General features: G+C 56.9%; 1 protein-coding gene across 4 annotated transcripts in view; it reads right to left on the bottom strand.

Moving 5' to 3' along the window:
* Positions 1-17,944, bottom strand: part of TNS3 (tensin 3) — a 167,257-nt gene that overhangs the window by 97,863 nt on the left and 51,450 nt on the right. For 3 of the 4 annotated variants that reach the window (XM_019731607.2, XM_019731611.2, XM_019731605.2), the window contains exon 4: positions 11,267-11,305. The exons of the other annotated variant lie outside the window; for it this stretch is intronic. In XM_019731607.2, coding sequence (XP_019587166.2) covers positions 11,267-11,305 — 39 coding nt within the window. The remainder of the gene's footprint in view (positions 1-11,266; positions 11,306-17,944) is intronic. 4 annotated transcript variants of the gene reach the window in all.

Here is a 17,944-nt window from a genome sequence, read left to right as displayed (position 1 = left end):
ATTCCCAGGACCGTGCACCAGACTGGAGCAAAGGTCCCAAGATAAGGAGCTCACTCGAGCCTCTGCGTTCGAGAATATTTGATCCCCTTTCTCAAGAAGGAATTGCCTTAGCAGAGTTAAAGAGGGATTTGAGGTGTGGGGGTGGGCATGAAACCAGTGTCCCAAAGACCAGGGGCAGGGAGGACAGGATGGGCCTCAGAGCATCTCTGCGCGCACCCCCCCCCCCCCCGGGTCAGTGCTGGACCAATGATGGGCTGTGTTCCTAGGATGCGAAGCCCATAACAGGAGAAACCACACCCCTCCCGGCCCCCAGAACCTGCGCTCCAGAGGCCTCAGGGGATAGGTGTTTGTCGTCAGAGGTGCTCGCCCACCCCCCCACCAGCCCCACCAGTTGCCCTGCTCGCTCTCTCTCCAGGAAGTAAGGGCTGACTGTGTGCGGCTCGGACACAGTGTGGGGGAGGGGGCACACACAGGTGTGGAATGAAAAAGGCCCGGCTCAGAGCGGCACCAGGAGCCCCATATGAGAAGTTGTTTAACAAAAAGTCCGGGGAGAACCACCCTGAGGTGGAAATGGGTGACATAATCAGAAAGATCTGATGGAAACTACGACACGTCAGAGGGGGAGGAGAAGCAGCCGCTAGCCGGCCTCTGTGCAGCTCCTCATCAGGCTGGGTCCAGCTCCACTGCAGCTGATCCAGCATCGCTGAACAGGAGGCCTTCGGTACAAACCTGAATATCGGGTAATCCACAGATTACACCCGACACTACAGGTGCGTCCGCGGGAAAGCTGATTTATTGCACGATTAAAGTTAGCAGTTGTTTTTCCCAGCACTTACTGTGTATGCAGACCCACTGTGGGTGTCGGAAGCAAAAGAACGAACAGCAGATTCCCCACATTTGGGAAACTTGCAATGAGAGAGGCGGGAAGGAGAGGACCGTGAGTGTGGAACTAATGCAATGCTGCCTGGCAAGGGATGGCATTCAAGAAAAGACAGACACATGCAGAACGGACGGAGGACGGTGCCTGTTGTGGGAGCGGCTGCGACGGCCACAGTGAGGCCCAGCCCTGGCCGCCTGCTGACGGGCTCAGCTCCATCTTGCCTTGCTTCTCACCAAACAAACGTGGTCTCTGTGACGCTGCCCGGTCACTGATCAGCTGGCCATTTCCACCCGTTCTGGGAGACAGGCCCACGGCCGAGCCCCACTCACTGGAGGCCGGGGCCGGCGGCCACGCTCCACAATCCTCTGCCGCCTCCTCCATGAACCTGGGGGCCCCCAAGACCCCAAACCTGTCTACACCAGATGCACTGGCTACTGTCAGAGTTAAACGAAATTCTGTGCAAACCAACGACGTGCAAGCTAAAAACAAAGAGCTCTGTCGTTGCCGTGGACAGAGACACCCACCCACTTGAGAGCTGCAGGAGGGCTCGGTCGCCAGAGCTCTGGACAGGAGTGTCAGACGTGGGCAAATCAGGGCTGATGCAGTCGGATTGTCCCACAAGCCGCCGGCAGCTTTCCTAACAGTTCGAGGAAGCCCAGACAGAGAATTTTGGAGGACTCATCATGTGTACATTGTGCAAAATGGCACGGGGAACCCCTGCCCCCGGACTGAACTCAAAGGCAGGGCTGATCGGAGCTCATAGGTAGACAGTGACTGCTGTCTGTTTTCAGACACAATTAAATGCTCAAGTTTAACGTTACAAGAACATGTCAGGATTCCACAAGTTAACTGATGTCCCAGCTCACCAACCCCCTACTGACTCTGATCATTTTAAGGGACAGGCTTGACTGAATGGGAAAGCAAATAAATGGCAAGTGACACGCAAGCCACAGTCCTTATCAGTGTTGTCACCACAGGGAGAACAGTGATGCTTAGAGCAACATGCTCCTGTCACTTCAGCCCTGAGCAGCGCTCAGTGTCCCTGAACCCTCTTGGGATTCTTACAGCCGCACCACCAGCTGGGACCCTAACCATCCCCACTTTGCCAAAAGGGAGCTGAGGACCAGGCCTGGCAAAGTGAGGTGACACCGCAAAGCCACACGGCCGGTGAGCGGCAGGCCTGGGACTCAGGGTCCGAGCTCCTACTCCAGCAGGGTGAACCTCCACGTCAATGTCCCGACTTCCCTCGGGGCCAAAAGCCTGGACGTCCGTCTGTCTGTCCGTCAGCGCTCCAGCACAACCCCTCCAGGCCTGGCCCCTCCTGCTCCCTGCTTCTAGGGTCTAAAGCTGAGTCGCCACCAGAGTCACAGGGAGGCAACGGGAAAGTGGGCTGGGGTCTGTCCTCTCCGACAGGCAGGTCAGGGAAAAAGTTCTTGGGTGGTCAGCTGACCCTAATCAACAGCCAACCAATCCCTAATCAATTCCTAATCAACAGCCAACCAATCCCTAATCAATTCCTAATCAACAGTCAACCAACCCGACTGTTATCCAGTCAACACCTAGTCACCGGCCATGGATTCACCACCACAGTCACGCCGTCACCGTGCTCTAAAACGTCACCGTGAACACAGGACAGCCTTGTCACACTTACGAGCACCACACAGCACCTCAGCTCTATAGCTGGGGCCATTTTCACCCACGAGATCACCAGGAAAAAGCACAAAAATGCAGAAAATGCAGCACTAAATAACTTGAACAGTGGACACTTGTTCACTGTCGGGGCTGAAACAAGAAGGCACAGTCGCCTGCTTGACCTCATCTGGTGGCCTGAGTGGCGAGCAGCTCACGTTTTCCGCCGTCCTGCGCAGTCTGTGACTGACCGGGAAAGCACAGTGAGTGCCAGTGTGGGGATTAAACACATCACAGCAAGTCAGCGAATCTGCAAATGCAAAGCCCACAAACTGTGGCTCGGCTGTGACGTAACCTATATAATCCTGAGGATCATTCCATCTTTGACTCACTGAAGAAAACATCCCATTTCTAACGTCCCCCACAAATCTGTCCCGATAACATGAAGCGTTCGAGGCTGTGGTTAGGTTCTTCATGCCCGGACGGGAGCTGAGCCTTGGCAGACTGAGGCCCGGGCCACAAACGACACTTCCTTCTAAGGACATGCACCCTCCCCAGAGCTCCACTTCCTCCTGAGAGTCCCCCGATTTGCCCACGCCCTGCACGGAGAAGCATGGAGGGTTTCCGAGACAAAGACAGAAGGACTAGCTCACATTCTAGAGCGTGGACAAGAGGAGCACACGGTTGTCTGTGCAGGAGGCAGACGAGAGAAGCACCAGGAAATGAGGATGGGCCCAGAGGCCGGGGTCTGAGGGAGGCACCCCAAACCCGGGCGGCTGCAGCATCCTCAGTCGTCCCTACGCCCCCAGGACAGGGCCCCACCCAGGAAGACAACTGCTACAACAGGTGTGCACACTTCAGCCTGCATCACAGGCACCTACAAGGCTATGGGAAGGGAGACCTGGGGCGCCCGGGATTTCTGAGTCAACAGTCTGGGATGGGGCCAGGGAATCTGTGTCCGAGTTCTCAGGTTTACACGGACACTGCTGGTCCCAGACCACACTGAGAACCACTGACCTCAACTATTTGTCCACTGCTTGGTTTGTGCTAAAAACTGTGCCACGATGCACGACGCTAGTCTCGTTAAAACATCCCTCACTGTCACTTTCACTCAGTCCCCCATCTCCCAGCCACCTTCAGAAAAGACCACTGCCGTGACATTGTCAGCCTCTACTTGAATCGCCCCAAGGACAGGCAGCTCAGTACCTCATTTATGTCCAATCTTTTTCAGCTCCTAGTTCTTCGAAGCTCTTTGTTACACTGACTCAGAATGTGTGTATGCGACTTGGCCCAATTTCTACCCACGAGCAATCAGTCAAATTAATCCGTCTGGGGAGGGGGGTGATTTCCCCAAGGAAGAGTAAGAATGCGCTTGGCCAGTGTGAAACAGCCCTCTAAGCAGAAGGACTTTGAAAACGGGCTCCATGGAGCAAATGTTGCTGTTTTAGAAAACAAGGTATCAGCGCTGTCATGTGCTGATGAACTCAGCAGGTTTCCAGCGAAACACTTCATCAGGCAGACACGTCTTTCCAGATGTCAGTGTCTGGAACGCCCACTCACAGGCCAGCCCCGAGCCACTGAGTAATGGAAGACAACTGCAGACGTGCGCCTGTCTGTTCTGGCTGGTGTGGTGCTTTTACAGTCCACTTATCTGCATCAGAATCCAAGTAAAGGCGGACATGTCTCCAGTGCCTGAACCGTGCAGGCTTTTCCTGCTCCTCTTGCAGTTTATTTTCAAACGACCAGCGTTCTTTTTTCAAATGACCAGTAGAATTTCCACATTCTGGGATGTGCTGACCCTCGAAATTATTTGAGCTCACTCAGGGCCTGCACTTCCTGTAAGCGGTGGCTGGGTCTGGTCTTGGTGTCATTCTGGTCGATTTCTGCAACGGGCTCGGCCGGCGGGTGGCCTGTGCTTCCGGGGAGGCCCCATGACCCCCCCATGGAGGTTACAGAGGGTCACAGCCTCGAGCCAGCCCTTTCGTTATCAGCCATCTGAAACACGGCATATCCTAACTATCACTTTCTCAACATCTGTCAGCTGGAACTCCCCATTACATAAAACGGAGGTACTATAGTACAAGAAAAGAAGGTGAAACGCCTCATTGCTTCTCCTTCTTCACCAGTTTTCAGGATGAGCACTTTCCCCAGCATCTCCCAAAGGTAACTAAGGAAGCTCTGCATTTACTTTTAACATCTATTGTATAGATCAGAAAACAATGTCTCAGCCCAAAGTCACAAAGGGGACACTGCTGCACCTGCATGCAGGCCACGTCTGCACTCGGAGGGTCACCCTGGCTCCCACCTACTCCTGAGACCCAGGGGGACAGGCCACCACACTCCCCACACTCCTGGGCACCCAGGAGGGGCCGGTGGGGAATGTTCTTGATCCCATTTCAAGGAAACAAAGCGTGAGCTGGTGGAAAAGCCTGTCCACAGAAATGGGCGAGGCCCAGGCAACCACACACAGTTTTTCATTCTTTCTGTACAGATGAGTCTCCAAATGGGACAAAACTTGCTTTTTTTACAGCAGTGTTCCCTCATCCTCTAGGGAAAGTAAATATTGCAGACAAACCTGCTGTAAATGCACTAGCAGAATAAATAACGGTGGGGCAGCAGCCGTGTGGCCCTGAGCTGCTGGGGTGCCTGGTTTTCAGAAGGGAGGTACCCTGTGGCCTGGCATCCACCACAGAGGAAGGGGAGACCTCCCGAAAAGCTCACAGGCACTTTTGATGACCTGACAAATGAAACTGCAACAGGCCCCTGGTTTTCTGACAGAAACTTTTCCATCAGGGCTAGGAGACTGCAGACCTCACACCAGCTGAGAAAGGAGAAGGCTGGAGACCTAGGCCATGTGGAACCCGGGAGGGACCTGGCTCCAGAACCCTGGGCCCCAAACTCAGAGCCGGGGCCACTCCGGCCACCGTGGCTCCCAGCAGAGACTTCTTCTGTGGGGGTGGTGCTGCTGTGTGGGTCTCTTAATGAGGGGCCCTCTTGCAGGTAAAATGCACTCAGGTAATTTCAGTGCTGTGCCGATCTGATGCCTGACCTCTGTCTGGACTGTTATGCCTCCTCGTCATGGGATGGCTTTGTCTAGATGACGGGTATTAAAAAATAAGCACTCGATTTTCCCCTCCAGTAGTTACTGCTATTTCCAGTACGGTAGCACGTAACCACTGCCTTCCAGGGCCTCATGTCACACGTGGGAGGCTGCAGACTCGGTGCCATGGAAGAAAACCCTCAACCCCTTTCTCAGCCCCTGCAGACTTCCTTCCTGGGGACAGTCAATCACTGCAAAACACCTCCGAAAGCCTTTCCCTGGGACAAGCGGGCTGCAGTCACCTCAGAGGGCCTGGGCGTGGTGGCCCGAGGACAAGGGCTGGCCCCAAGCCCACAGAAGGTGGGGGAGCTCTAGCCAGGTGCACCACACACCTGGCCATGGGGGGGGGGGGGGCAGGGGACTGACGTCTGACCCAAGGACGGGGACAGAGCAGGCAGGTCAGCGTGTGCCGCCTGCAGCAGTGAGGGCTCCCCATCAGCCAGGCTCCCAGCTCCCATGCCGCAGCTGGCACGGTTCCCTCGGTGCTCCCCTCACAGGCCCTCTGCCTGGGGCAGATGGAGTCCAGGCCACAAAGAGCGGCTGGCTGGGGGGGAGGGGTTCACCAGAGTGGGTTTTCTCCTCGATTTGTGGAGGGTTTCCCGTCTTCCTCAGCAGGTCAGTGAACTCAGACGTAAGGAAAGGTGACCAGGAGTTCCTGAGAAGGAGATACCAATGCTGCCAGGGCCTCTTAACACGCAGCCTCTCCCAGAAACCCGGGCCACCTTCCCGCGACGCTGACAAAAGCCAAAGGCCGGATGTTATTTCAGGCGTGGGAGGAGATGGTGAAACCAAAGCAGAGTGTGGACCAAAGTTTGGCCTCTGGTTAGAAAGGGAAAGGGCAGGTGCCCAATTTCCTGGGAAACCTGGGCCCAGGGCAGGCGCACGGGGACCTCTGGCAGCAGCTGCAAGCAGAGGCTGGGGGCAGAGGTCAGGGCCCCCCCTGTAACCTGGGGACCAGGAGCCACCTCCAAGAACTGGCCGGGGCCCTACCCTGCCCATTCCGGGGAGGCCAGAGGGGTTCACTGACTTAACACCAGCCCAGGGCCCATCTGTCGGCACCGAGCACTTTGCAGGCCTGTCCCTGGGGAGCTCAGGGATGCTGGTGACCTCCCGAGCCCAGCCACATGCCACAGGCTTCTCTTCCAAACACTCCACGAACACTCTCCCGTCGCCTGCACGCTCACAAGCCCCTCACACCCGTCGTCTGTGAGCTCGGCCACCGCGCCCGTCCTGCTGGCACATCCTCTGGAGTGGTCAGGACGGGGCTCCGGAATTGTCCATATCCAAGCTCCTTTCCACTGTGCATCTTTCTCTCACGAAAGCCAGTTGTGCATCTGTGAAAGCGGTCAGGGCCTGCCCTCCTCCTCCAAACGTATTCTGCTCCACTCAAGAGACAGTCACGAGTACAGGGAGACTTAGAACAGGAATGTTCAGAGGGGCGAAATGCAGAGCTACAGAAAGGCACAGCTGAGCTAGCTCAGGACTGTGGCTTTACGTTCCTCCCCACTGGGGCCCATATAACTTTACGGGGATCCCCAACCTCACGGAGGACTCTGAGAAGGAACAAAAATATAAGTGAGCAGCTGAGAAATGGAGCTAAGTAATGAACTGCGTCAGCCCAGCCAGGAGCGCGGCCAGCTCTGAGCTGTGCCTGAGGGGCTGGTGTGCTCTGGGTCACAGGTGCGAGAGAACCTTGGGGACAGGGGCCTGGTCCACCTCTCCCTCATCTTAAGCTTTTCCCAAACGCCTCCATGCTTCCCCCAAGTTGTAAAGCGCGGACGTTCCTGTCAGTGTGTGTGTGCCATGCAGACGCACACCAGCCAGTGTGGGTGCTCCTCCCCCCGCAAACAGGGACCTGCCAGTGTCACACGGGGCTGGAAGGGCAGGCTGTCCAGCAGAGACGACTCCACAGCTCTGTCCCCTTTCTAGTTGTGCGACCTGGGCGTGTCTCTGCCCTGCCCTCCGTCCTAACCGAGCCTCTCGGCGTCCCGGCTCCACCCTCTCCATGAGCCCCCTGTACACAGAGGTCCTCCATGGGACCCTGGGCATGCACACGCCTGCACCAACACCAGGCCTGTGCACAGAGACAAAGGTGCAGCTAACAGATCTCAGTTTGGAAACTCCAGCCTCGGACTCTGTAACCTGACGCCTACTGTCACCTTCCACAGAAACCACCACTGTCTTCACTCTAAGTAAACAGACGTGAAGCCATAGGGAGTTCAGGAAACGCCGACTCAAATTTCAGAGATGGGTGTTAGACAACCTCTCCTCCAGCACGAAACCACAGCAGCCCAGCAAAGAGTCACATGTGCGGCCGCCAGTGAGGCTTGCCCCTGTGTCCTAGGCTGAGTGGCGCAGCCCTGCCCCCCGGAAGACAGGGACTCTTTCAAGGACAGAGGCCACTTTGAAAAGAGCCGACTTCTGAGACAGTGCTCCAGCCAGGCCGGCCGCTCCCAGGCCCTGGGCCGAGGCTGTGTGGGTGGTTCATACCAGTGGACTCCATGGAGTCCCAGCCAAAGCCACACCTGCCCCCAGGCAGGAATTTCCTCTGGCTGATAGGAGCCAGCTCCCCTGGAAAGTGCATGGGAGTTAAAGACGGGAAACAACCATGCGGCTGCTTTGCAGGTCCACACAGCAGCCGGCCTCCCGCAGACCTGTGTGTCCTGAAAGACCCTGCCGTCAGCCCTGTGATCGCCCAGCAACCACGGTCTGTCCATTGGCTTCTGACACCCGCCATGCCTCCCGACAAGGGGTGAGGAGAACCGAGGTCCCCTAAGTGGCTGTCACGGGGCCATGTCCTCGCGCAGCAGATGGCGTCCTCCAGAACCGACCGGACTGGTTCCCTCACAGCAGCTGGTGAGACAACAGTGATGAAGAAACCAGGAGAGGCCCCGACTGCCCTCCTGGGCTCACGGCACAATGCAGGCTCTTCCCGCTCGTGGGTTTTCTGTGCCGTAACCAGAACCAGGCACGTTCAGGGCTGCTTCATTCGGTCCTTACAGAGACCCGCAAGGAGCCCAGAAGTGAGAGGACTCGGGGCCAGGCCCCACGGCTCAACTAGCGTCATGGTCAGGTCCACCCTCAGCTAAGTGAACACAGATAAAGGGCGCTCGGCCTCCCAGGCCTTTGTCTCGGCCTCTCTGCCTGCCCTTTCTTTAGTCTGTGTACTAATCGAACCTCAGACCTCTTCTTAAGTCATCACAACAAACAGAAGCATCTGCCACCAGAAACTCATAGGCAAAGGGCACCACAGGCGAACAGCGAGGGCTGAGGCACGGCCACTGAGTACGGCTTTCCTCCCTGGTGCATCCCAGCCACCCAGGTGTCACCAAGGTGCCCTGCCCGGCAGACAAGGACCCTCACAGAGCATAGCACCATCGAGGCACAGGGAGGGCCCTGCAGTCAGTCAGGGACGTCCACGGGTCCTGCTGGTACCACCATTAGCCACCTGTCCTCTCCAGCTGGGACCAGGGTTTAAGGATACTTGGGGCCCACGTGCTGCCATGGGATTTAGGGAGACCAGGAGCTCAGTCAGAGCGAGCCGACAGGACACTGTTCTGGAAGCTGTCGGAAGGGCTCAGGGCACTCAGGTGACATCTGCAGAGCAGGTGACTGGCACATGGAGGAGGGTCCTTGGCACAGGATGTAGACGAACGGCAGTGGGTCACAGAGCAGGACACAGCAGCGCCGAAGGGGCGTCACACCCCAAGCCCATCACCAAGTGCAGCCTCAGTGGGCAAGGACGCAGGCCACCTGCTCCCAAACCTGGACAACGGCCACCGATGACACAAAAGGACAGAATGAGAGGACGGGAGCAGGAGCCAGGTATGGACCGTGTGTTGGCTCAGGCAGCGCTGGGGCTAGGCTGAGTGGCCTGGCCAAGGCCCCCGGTCGTTTCCTCCATCAGGGACAATGCCTCCTTGGGGAAGGTGCCCCCTGCTCGGACCCCTGACGCCCACCTCACTGAGACGTTCTGAGAATGAACGAGGCACCGAGGCCCAGCAATACCGAGCAGGGTCTAAAACACGGGGCACTAAGTGCCCCAATTTGCTGCCATGCTCCACTGGCAGGAGGGTTTTCCTGCACAAGTCACTCCCGACTTAGAAACACGGCAGGTGAAAAATTGAGGAGCAGCACCAACAAAGCCGTCTTACCACGAACACCAGCGCGTGCAGGGCCGTGGACACCCAGCGCGGCCATGGCGGCTTGTGTTGAGTGACCTGGCAAGTCACCTCACTTTCTCAGCCCCAGGCTCTTCACGTTCAGCTAAGGTGACCTTCTGGGCAAATGTCCCCCCGAGCGTCTGACACACAGCAGACACTCCATGAAGGGAACAGAGGCAGAAATGGGATCCCAGGTGTCCTGGCCAGGACCCACGCAGGTTGGTCAGTCCCAAGGTCACGTCTGGAGTGTGGGTGTCACGTGGAGCTCCGGCCAAACCGTCCAAAGTGCCAGGCCCAGGGTGCTGGAAGGTTCTTGGCCGACGGAGGGCCAGGGGAGAAAAAGGCTTCTGTGCTTTCCACCCTGAGAAGTGATGGCGTGTAGGGGGAGGCCTTCCCCCGAAAGCTCCACTGGGCACAGGCAGGTCCATTTACACCAGGCTGTCCAGTCTGCGGGGGGGCTGGGGGGCACGAGCCGGCTGGCCGCCACATCTGTCCTACTCCTCTCCTCCAGCAGCCAGAGGGAGGCGACACCCCCCAGTGTAGGGAGAAAGCCACACACAGGACAGCCTCCATGCAGCCACCGTGGGAAAAGCGGCCCTGGGTCAGGGGGCTACCGGGCTCAGGCAATAGACACACGGGGACCAGGGAGGCAGGCAAAATGCCCCCCAAAAGCCTGGATCCTGCGTCCATGAAACCAGGGCCACGAGCTAGGTGATGCTCCAGTGTGGGGAGGGTTTAGAACACAACTGAGAGACACCTTGAAGGAGGCAGTGGGCACACCTGTTTGCTGCCCACAGGGGTGGGGCCAGGGACGGCACCCCACACACACACACACACACAGCGAGTCACTTCCCATTGCTACGGGAGAAAACGGCGGTCAGTGTCCTGTTGTCCAGGAAGTACATGCAGCCAGAGGGTGTCCTGCCAGCTACTAAGTCACTAAAACGAGGCTTATCCCGTCATCTCCAGTGGGGGTGGCAAAGCAAATACCCAGAGGGACCATGACATTCAAGTGACATTTTCATTTAAAAAGCAGCCGGCAATTTATATTTACCTAATAGCAAGCCAAAGAGAAAGTGCTATCACTACGTTTACCTTCAGTCCATAGGAAGACGGCATTTGCCCAGCTTCCTGTTCCAAAGCCACCACTTCCTGCTCCCGCACGGACACCCTGGACAGCTACCTGCCCCACAGTTTTATGTCTGAGAAAACGGACATGTGGCATCTGCACTTTACAGAGAAGGGAGCTCAGGCTCAGGGAACGGATTCCCTCATAGGAACTGACCCAAACGGCAATTCTTACACAGTCGTGCGTGACTGTCCTCTGAAGGGACGCATGTGGGTGGCCTGTGAGCACTCTGCGAGAAAAAGCTGTGGCTCCAGCAGGGAGAGGACCCAAGGACCCCGGAGGACCCCAAAGCGGGCACAGCATAAAGAAAGACCTCGCCTTCTGTGACGAAGGTCCGTGGCCCCAAGGAGATGCCGGGGACTTACCTGTTCCAGGTGGCCTTGTGCACAGAGGGGTAGCGCCACCTATAGGAGAAGAAACATGGTGAGCAGGTGGGCTCTTAAACCCAAGCGTCCCTGACCACGTTCTCGGTCACCAAGTTCAGTCTCTCAAGAGATGACCTAGAGTAACAGAGTCCACGTTCTTTGCCATTTTGTAAAGTCCCAGTCTTTGCAGACAATGTAATGACACCACGGAGACCCAAGAGAAATGCCCACTGTTCGTATGTGTGGAACTTGATCTCCAGTTTCCAGGAACCAGGGGGCTCCCAGGCCTGAAAGCCTGAGCCAGTGCAAGCCCTCCCAGCACCGCGGGGGCCACAGCCAGAAGGGCGCTCTGCCCAGGCTCTTCAGGGCTGGGGTCCTCTGTAAGATGGACCACTGCTTCTAGATGTTTCCACAGCAGACGCGAATGGCAAGTCTAACTGTGGCCAGGCGTGCAGTCGTCTTGTCCCAGACGTGGCTCCGTGCAGGACTCCACCATGGTCCTCTGAGGAACTAAGGGCAACCCAAGAAAGCCTGCGCCAAGGTCACGAGGCCACCAAGGTCACAAGGCCACCACCATCACTGAGCCACAGGAGACACGGTTACAGGCCCCATTGAGGGACCCAACAACGACCCAGGCCCCAGCTTGGGAGTGTGTCTCAGGTGGGACCTCAGCACGGGGCCGTAGCTTTAATCCTTCTGGGCCCCGCTTTCCTCATCTGAGAACTGGGGGTCACGAGGGCTCGTGGTACTCAGAACAGAGGCTGGCACAGGGCGGGCTCTCCACATCTGGGACACCGGCTGTCCCCAAGCAGAAAGGGCTACCAGCGGGTGAGGGACCCAACTTGCTCTGTGTGGTCCTGGCGCCTGCAAGTGGGACACACCTCCCCGTGAGCTGCCTCCCGGCTGTCCCCCGCCCAGGACCCTGTACCCCATCCTCAGAGTTCTTGGAAATGTACATAAGACGGGGAAACCCCAGGGACCTGAGCAGCTGTCCTTGTGGGTTGGAGAGGCTGGCAGCATGACCTTGGTTCTTGCCAGGGCGACTATTTATAACTCTCTTGCTTATCTTACTAAGCTTCTAAGGCACATGACAGGCGGCCTGAGAAGTGTTATTACTGCACTGGGTTCTGACTCACGATCTCGTCTGGGGCAGGGGCCCTCTCTCCTGGCACCCCGTCCCCCCCACACACACACACACAGAGCAGCCCCTCTGGCTGCCCAGCACTGCTGACCTCCTGCTGGCTCCCCCCACAGTAGACTTCCTGGAAAGCAGGACACCTCTTTTTCATCTGTGTATCCTCAGATCCACATTATGTATTAAAGTTTGATGAACAGATGAGGGAAGTGAACAAATAAATGTAAAACAGAAAACAAGACAAAACAAATGGCTTTGAAAATACAGGGAGCCACAGACATAGGCTAACTGGCTGGTGGCTGCCAGACGCGGACGCCGTGGTGGATGGAGCACCGCAATGAACTCCGTCTCTTGTACAGTCTCTACTTGGCCCATTCATCCTGGTGCTTCACGAAACGTTTGACACACTGGCAAGAAACATGCAAGGAATCAGAGCCCCTGCCTTTAACAATCGTTGTCTGTATTCCACGCAGCGGAGTATTATTCAGCCACAAAAAGAAATGAGCTATCGAGCCATGAAAAGACAGAGGAACCTTAGCTGCATATTACTAGGTGACAGAAGCCACTCTGACAAGGCTACACACTGTGTGATTCCAACTCTGTGACATTCTGGAAAAGGCCAAACTACAGCGACAGTAAAAGGGTCAGTGTTTCCAGGGGTTGGGGGAGGGATGAACGGGAGCCCAGGACGTTCAGGGCAGTGAACACACTTGGTAGGATACCGCAGTGATGATACCTCATCTGTGCAAACCCAGACGGTACAGGGGCAGGAGCTAAGGCTGATGTAAACCACGGGCTCGGGTTAGTAACAATGTATCAACGCTGGCTCATGGGGCAGAAGGGAACAAATGCGCGGCACTAACACAAGATGTTTCTAATGGGAGTGGGAGGCATGTGGGCATCCCGGACTAGGGTTTCCGGGCCGGAATTCCCGCCCGTTCTCAGGAATTATTTTCGCTTTTCCATTCCCGAATCCCGAACAGTTGGTCGGGAAATCGGGAAAATCGGCTCCTTGAACCCAGGTGGATGGTAGTATCGGCCATCACTTTGTGGAAACGATTCATTGTGGAGAACAGAAAACAGTTTATATCTCGGGATTCGGGAACGGGAAAGCGAAAAACATTCCTGAGAACCGGCGGGAATTCCCGCCTGGAAACCCTATCCAGGACTGTACTATCTGTTCAATTTTTCTGTAAATCTAAAACTGCCCTAAAAATAAAGTCTATCAGTTATTGTTCAAGTTCGCTGTCTGGCAGCACACGTTTGTTGAGTCTGTGGAAAAGCTCCACGCAGTATCAGAACTTGAGTTTTCAAAGGTCAACCAGGCGCACGCAGTGTAGGAACCAGTGCTCTTCCCACGTCCCCCTGCACCTGGGGGGCCTGGCCCCAGCGTGTGCCCCAGAGACCGAGCGCGCTCATGGGGGCCCGTGAATCACACCACGCCCAGTCGTCACACAGGTCCCGACCGACCGGGAGCGACATCTCTGGAGAGCTCTGACATCTGCACGCCGACCTCGCCCGACCCCCGCCTTGCTCACACGCTGGCAGGGAGCACCTTCTCAGGCCAGCCACCTGTTCCTCACGGCGCCCAGTAACCAACCAACAAGTCCTTCAGGAGGGGACCTGCGCGGGCACAAACTGCAGGGACTGCGGTTCATCAGACAGTGAGCAGGGCCTGGGGGGGACGCGGGTTCCCCCACTCAGCGACTGCCCCTCCACGTCCGTCCGCACTCCTGCAGAAAGAGCCCTGTCCAGGGACCCATTACAACCCCCGTCTGTCTGCACACACCCTGTGACAGTGCAGACAGATGCCTGAGGACAGGCTTCCAGTGAGAACACACGACAATGCACAAGAACAGCCACTTAGAGAAAAGGGGACAGTCTGGGGGACAAGCCACCTGTGTGTCAGCCAGGAGGAAACTAAGTTACATCAGGAACCCCTGACTTATAAAGACCAGGAACTGCACATGCCAGGTGTGGATTCCTGCTGTGTGGGTCACCAGGTCCCAGGACAGGAACTCCGTGAAAAGGGACCGGATTTTCATGTCCCATTTCCAGCCTTCGAAGAATAAAGAAGGAGGCGACTGGCCACAGTCTGACAGAAGCATGGGGGGAGGGTCAGGACACACCCATGACCTCACAGGCCACCCTGCTGGGCATTAGGAACTCAGGTGGCCATGCACCTGCCCCCGGGGGCAACGAGTCCTTAGGATGGAGGCCAGGCAGGTCCCAGGGCAGAGCGAGCTCACCTGCTGCGCCCCCTACAGCCGACCTCTGATCACAGGCTCAGTGCCGTGGGCTCTTCCTCTGCTTTCACTGGACAAGAGGAAAGGCTGTGGCCCTCAACAACTCCGGCCGGCCTTTGTCCCGGGTGTGAAGGATGGGGCTTCTGCAGCAGGCAGGTCCTACAGGCGAGTCCTGGCTCCCGGGACCCTAGGACCACTGAGCAGGCAGCCACCATGTGCTTGGGACTGCTTCCCTTGCCACCGTGCTACTCACACTGCTGCCCAGGAACCCACGTGCATGGCCAGTGTGTTAGAGGGGGCGGCCACCCCCTGGCCAAGTCCCTCCCCTGCTCTGTAAGCAGGAGAACAGAAGACAGGCCCTGCTGCCAGTGGGCCACCCCTGAGTGCTCACGTCACAGCAGGGCCACCCCCAGTGCTCACATCACGGCAGGACCAAGTGCTGGGGCTACAGGTCTTCCCTGGCCCTCACCTCAACCCCAAAGTCACCCCGAGCTTGGGGCGCTGAGTCCCACAGAGGCCCACCACGCCCATGATCCAGGAAGGAGAGAAGACGCCGCTGGGTCCAAACTCCAGGTGGCTCACCTGATAGGAACAGCTCCCTCTCAGCAAAAAAAGCCCCTGGGAGAGGGGGTGAGGAGAGGTGACAATGGGGATGAGGCAGGGACGCACAGCCAGTGCCCACTAGTGACTGGTAAAGCCCCCGAGCCCCAAAGGGCCAGGTCCACATCACTTTATGGCTTTGTCACGGCTCCACGTGGGGCCCCATCATGGTTACCAAGGACAACCAAACAAACAAGCTGCGCCTGCCTACGTGGCACCTGCAGCCACTGCTATCAGTAACCTGTCCCCAAACCAGCAAGCGACAGGTTACCAGGACGGAGGGGGCCTCACACCCTGGAGTGACTGTGCCCCGGGAATGTGTGTGTGTGTGCGCGTGTGTGTATGCCAGACTGTGTGTCCATGTGACTGAAAGTGTGAGTTTATGAGTCTGAGGTAGGGGTGTGCATGTGAGGCTGGGAGTGTGTTTCTATGTGGCTGAGGGAGTGTGCCCTGCCCTGCCCTTCACCCCCTGGGGACAGCCCAGGGCTGAGCCCGGTTCTGACTGAGGCTCTCTGTCCAGCAGAGAGGTCTCCCACAGCCTGACGGGGTCCCCTGCTTACTTCTGAGATGGAAGTGCTGGGAGAGAGGCCACAGCTCCATTCTCCACACGCGTTAGACACGGCTTCCTTTTTCTCAGTACAGGCAGGCAACCCCCCCATATGCGCAGGGACATGTTCCAGGACCCCCAGTGGCCACCTGACACCACAGACAGTACTGAACCCTGTATATACTATGCTTTTCCAATATGTACACACCTTGTCACTTACAGGAAGCACCTTAGGGCTTCTCGTTGGCGGCTCTGACCCGCCAGCATCACGGCTCTTGCACTTTGGGGCCATTATTCAGTAAAGCCGTGAACACAAGCACCGTGACAGTCGATCTGATCACCGAGACGGCTGCCAAGTGACTGCTGGGCAGGGAGCGTGCAGTGTGGAGATGCTGGACAAAGGGACGATTCACAGACAGGAGGGACGGGGAAGGACGGCTCGAGATTTCATCATGCTGCTGAGAATGGCGCACGATTTAAAAATTATAAATCATTTCTTTCTGAAATTTTCCATTTAATATTTTGGACCACAGTTGACCACGGGCAACTGAAACCTCGGAAAGCAAAATCACAGATAAGGGGGGGACAACTGCACCACCAAACAAGAAACTCAGCTTTTGTGATCGGCCTTTTTTATTCAATGTCACTTTGGACAAAGCTGTGCAAAGGGTCCCACTTCCCAAGCAAGTTCTCTGGAAGCGTGTGTGTGTAACTAACGCCCTGCACACCACGTAGGATCGCGTGAAGCAGCGCCACAGAGCCCCACAGACGCGCGTAGTGACAGCGACGCTCAAGGTCACACTTGTGCACGTGTGCACATGAGCAGTGGCTGCAACCAAAGCCGGCAGCTTGGTCTGTCCCACGCATGGTGCCCATAGGTTTTCCAGGCAACGCTGCCCACAGGCCCGCCCTCCCCAGCCTGGCGGCCGGCTGCAGGAGCAGGTCTCATTCACGCCAGGGTCCTGGGAGGACAGTCACCTCAATGGCAGCAGCCAACAGCTCCTAAGGTGCGTTAGAGGACTGCACACATGTCCCAAATCAACCCCGACCCCCCAGGGGGCCAAACCAGCACAGACGGGGACAGAAGCAGGCTGAGCTCGACTCACCTTGCCCAGGGCTCTGAAGGCAATTCAACACCAAGCCGAGCACAGAGGCAGCGCCTGCCGCAGGCGGTGCCCCTTCCTAACGCCACAGCAGTGCTCAGCGGGAACCGACAGAGGAAATAAAATTTGTCGTTCGCCACCTTGGCTCTGTCTTCACAGAGGGGACCCTTTATGAAGGAAAGTCAGTGAAATCGAGACTGCAGCAGCTTCTGTCCCAAACTGCGCCACCCGCACAAGCCACCTTCTCTCACGCTCTGCACCACGCACTGCAGAGAACGCAGATGTGACGTCCACAGGGTACAGGGGCTTCACAGCACAGTGGGGGTGACGCTTCCCTCACCCCTACACAGCGGCTGTGTGTTGGGAAGGAGGGCAGGGACTTTCCTGAAGGAGCAGAACCTTTAGTGTCACCTCGATTTTATTATTTTACGGCCTTTGCTTCCTGTGTGGTACGTTACCAATCGACTGGCATGTTTGTACACGGCCATTCCACAAGATGGAAGAAAGATGCAGGCTCAGTCATCTTCACCACCATTATTACCACTTATTATCAACGGGGTGCAGAACAATGAGAAGAGGAAAGTCCCCTCGCCGGCACCGACATTCTGAGAGAGGAGCAGACGGCCGAGATTCCGACTGTCTCATCAGCTTGGCCGTCGTAACAGGCAGCACAGATGGACCTTAAACAGACTCTCACATCCTGGAGGCCGGACGTCCGAGATCCACATGTGGACAGGCGGGTCCCACCCGAGGTCTGTCGCCTGGGTGTGCAGACGCCTTCTTCTCCCCGTGTCCTCACGTGGACGTCCCTCTGGATGTCTGTGTCCTCATCTCTTCTTATAGGGACACCAGTCATACTGGATTAGGACCCACCAGCCTAATGGCCTCATTTTACTTCCATCACCTCTGTAAAGGCCTAGTCTCCAAATACAGTCACAGGTGCCGGCAGGTAGGACTTCACATGGACTTGGGGGGGACACACTCAGACACAGCACCCCCATCAGAGGTCTGACAGGGCCAGCAGAGAACCCAGTCAACACAGGACGT

This window comes from Rhinolophus sinicus, linkage group LG09 (genome assembly GCF_036562045.2).
Source record: "Rhinolophus sinicus isolate RSC01 linkage group LG09, ASM3656204v1, whole genome shotgun sequence".
In the NCBI taxonomy this organism is placed as follows: Eukaryota; Metazoa; Chordata; class Mammalia; order Chiroptera; family Rhinolophidae; genus Rhinolophus; species Rhinolophus sinicus.
This window is presented reverse-complemented; position numbering and strand designations above follow the sequence as displayed.